The following is a 3,270-nucleotide window of genomic DNA, read 5'->3' as shown; positions in this document are numbered from 1 at the left end:
GGCCCAAAGAAATAGCAAAAAGACAAAAAAAAAAAAAAAAAAAAAAAAGCTTTCAGGCTACATCCATGTCCATGAACATGAAAGAAAAATAGAAAGCTGACTGTTCCCAAAACAAAAAAAAATTACTTATAAATTATAAATTATATCCCACCAATATAATTCTTCATAGTTACTTGAGAGCAGAAAATAATATACTAAAAGAAGACATAAAAATATGATCATTTATACATATATATTCCCTGCTTATCTACATAAAGATTTGAGAGAATCAATAGAAACCATGAGAACTAATTAGAGCTTAACTATGCAATTGGATAATATAAACTGAAATCTTTGGTTGTTATCAAGAAGAAACAATTGCAGATATAATGCAAATGCCTCTGGCTGTGCTTTGTAAGCTGTGACTCATTATGTAACTTTTTGGTTTTTCAAATATTATGTCCGGGATTATTCTGACTTGGAAAATCCAGCTTTATAGAAAGTCTAAACTCATAATGTATGTATACGATAATCAGATGCTCACGTAATTTGATGAAAACCCAGTGGCACAAAGGAAAGGCCATCTTGGAAGGAGGGAAATTACATGAGTGAAGAAGAATATCATTGTGAAAACAGGGTCCATCATTTGGAACTAGGTCAACGGGACAAAAGCAAGGACAGGCAAACAGCCAGGGACTAAGAGCAGGTAGATATAGAAAGAGCCTAGAGTATAAAACCAAGCAAGACCAGGTCGTTGTCATTATGTCTGAACTATGTTTGCATTCTTTTGATTCAGGTACAGACTTGGGACCACTCGTTAGGAGTCAATAACAGTCTGGATATCGTGATATCAAAAGATGTTTTCCCTTAAATTTATTTTTGTGTTGTGAAAAATCCTCATTCATCTTTTGCTCTGACCGGAAGCAGTCTCACTGTTATCTTCCTGTACAGGACATCTTTATTGACCCTGAAAATAACATGCTTTGCAGTTGACCACCATGCATGGAGCCAACAGCTCCAGCCTGACACCAACACACTTCATCCTCAGTGGGATTCCTGGGCTGGAAGCGGCACACGTCTGGATCTCCCTGCCGTTCTGCTTCATGTACGTCATTGCTGTCACGGGGAACTGTGGGCTCATGTACATCATCAGCCACAAGGAGGCTCTGCATCGGCCCATGTACTACTTCCTCGCCTTGCTGTCCCTTATAGACATCAGTGGCTGCACTTCCTTTGTCCCCAATACGTTGTGCATCTTCTGGCTCCGCCTCAAGGAGATTGACTTTAACGCCTGCCTTGTGCAGATGTTTTTCATCCACATGCTGACAGGCATGGAGTCCGGTGTGCTCATGCTTATGGCTCTGGATCGCTACGTGGCCATTTGCTACCCTCTACGCTATGCCACCATCCTCACCAACACCACCATTGCCAGGGCTGGGCTGGCCACCTTCACACGAAGTGTGTTGCTCATGATGCCGTTCACTTTCCTGATCAAGCGGCTTCCCTACTGCAGGGGCAATCTCGTTCAGCACACCTACTGTGACCATATGTCTCTGGCCAAGTTATCCTGCGGCAACATCAAGATTAACGCTGTCTATGGTCTCATAGCTGCCCTACTGATAGGAGGGTTTGATATGTTCTGTATTTCCCTGTCTTACACCATGATTGTTCGTGCTGTAATAAATCTGGCATCTGCGGATGCCCGACACAAAGCTTTTAGCACCTGTACCTCCCACATTTGTGCTATTGTCATCACCTATGTCCCAGCCTTCTTCAATTTCTTCACTCACCGCTTTGGGGGACGCAGCATCCCTCACCACGTCCACATTTTAATAGCCAACCTCTACCTGCTGCTGCCTCCCACCTTGAATCCAATTGTCTATGGAGTGAAGACCAAGCAGATCCGTGAGGGAGTCATCAAACTGTTTACTAGAGAGAAAGATGCTTTCCGTGTGAGGTAAATCTCCGATGTGGAATTCTGCATGTGGCCTAAAGACAAAGACAGCTATAGGCAGGAAGAAAAGAAGTGCACAATTCAGCAGCCCAGATGTCAGAAGAAATACCTAAGAATACTCTGCTGTCATATTTAGGAAATCATTCCAAAATTTTTAATCTGAGACTTCTAACTTACTGGAAAAATAAAATAGGCAGGAAACAAGTCCATCTCCCAAATAGCGTTTAACTTTATTTTTTATTGTTTGATGGCTTCTCCCTAGCATATGGAAGGTCTTGGGCCAGGGGTTGAAGGCGAGACAGAGCTTTTACCTGAACCCCTGAAGTCAGATTCTTGACCACCTATGCCACAGTGAGAACTTCTCCCACATAGCTGAACTTTCGTTAGACCTTGTTGAATGGACACACAGCGTCGAATACCGGGAATATACAGCTGGAAGTCATCTCTTGAGGATGAAGGCACTGGTCTAGACGCTGGGAGGGAGTGTAGAGTAAAGACCAGGGGAGTCTGGTGCCCAGGGAGGCTCCGGGAGACTGGGGAAGGCACAGAAGCAGACCGTCCTCGGAGTTCCAGGGAAGCCAGAAGCACCCAAATTGTGCCGAATTCCAGAGGTCTTTGTCATCCTTTTAAGACCATATTTATGTGAAATTTGCATATCTTAAGGGGAAAAAAAAACCTTGACTGTTCTTATTTTTTGCATCCTGGTTCTTCAGAAATTATGTGGCTATCTATAACTATACCATGTAGACATAAATGAAGCAGAAGAATGTGACTGCAGGTGTTCACCATAAACTAGAATGTACTCCTTTGAGTTGATTTCAAGCAGGATTTTTTGAAAGGTACACAAAACAATACTTGACAGCTATTTGAGGAAAGGCTTTATAAGTACAGCAAAAGATACTTAAAGAAAATTTATATATTCTGCAACCAAGGATGTCTGGGCTAATGGTTTTCCTTAGCATTAGCATAGAAGAAGTAACAGACAAATGATCAGGGACAATGATGAGGAGAGGTACTTCATTTAGATATCTGGAAAAAAACAAGGAGAAAATAGAAGTGAGAGAGGAATAATAAGTGTGGTGGTCCGAAACAGCAATATCAAATGAAGAGTGAAGAAATCCCAAGAGAAAACTGGAGCAATAGAAGGTGATCAGGCAATGGATACAAACAAGGAGGTAGAGATACTAATAATATTAGCATTATAATCCTACTGTCTGCTAGTAGGAAGAATATATTTTAATATCACATTATGGATTATTAAATCATGGTGAAATATATTAATCACGTCATGTATTTTTGCAAGAAATTTTCATGCTTGGAAGCAAAACCTGAGTTTT

General features: G+C 41.3%; 1 protein-coding gene across 1 annotated transcript; it reads left to right on the top strand.

The window, feature by feature from the left end:
* On the top strand, nucleotides 978-1,940 carry LOC110262268 (olfactory receptor 52N2-like). Its single transcript, XM_021102662.1, has one exon. It carries the CDS (start codon nucleotides 978-980, stop codon nucleotides 1,938-1,940), a length of 963 nt encoding a protein of 320 aa, XP_020958321.1.

Source organism: Sus scrofa, chromosome 9, assembly GCF_000003025.6.
Source record: "Sus scrofa isolate TJ Tabasco breed Duroc chromosome 9, Sscrofa11.1, whole genome shotgun sequence".
Taxonomy (NCBI): domain Eukaryota; kingdom Metazoa; phylum Chordata; class Mammalia; order Artiodactyla; family Suidae; genus Sus; species Sus scrofa.
Note: the sequence above shows the minus strand (reverse complement) of the source record. Positions and strands in the feature narration are given on the sequence as shown.

Coding starts and splice junctions, on each gene's coding strand:
- LOC110262268 (XM_021102662.1), top strand. CDS start 978: ATGCATGGAGCCAACAGCTCCAGCCTGACACCAACACACTTCATCCTC.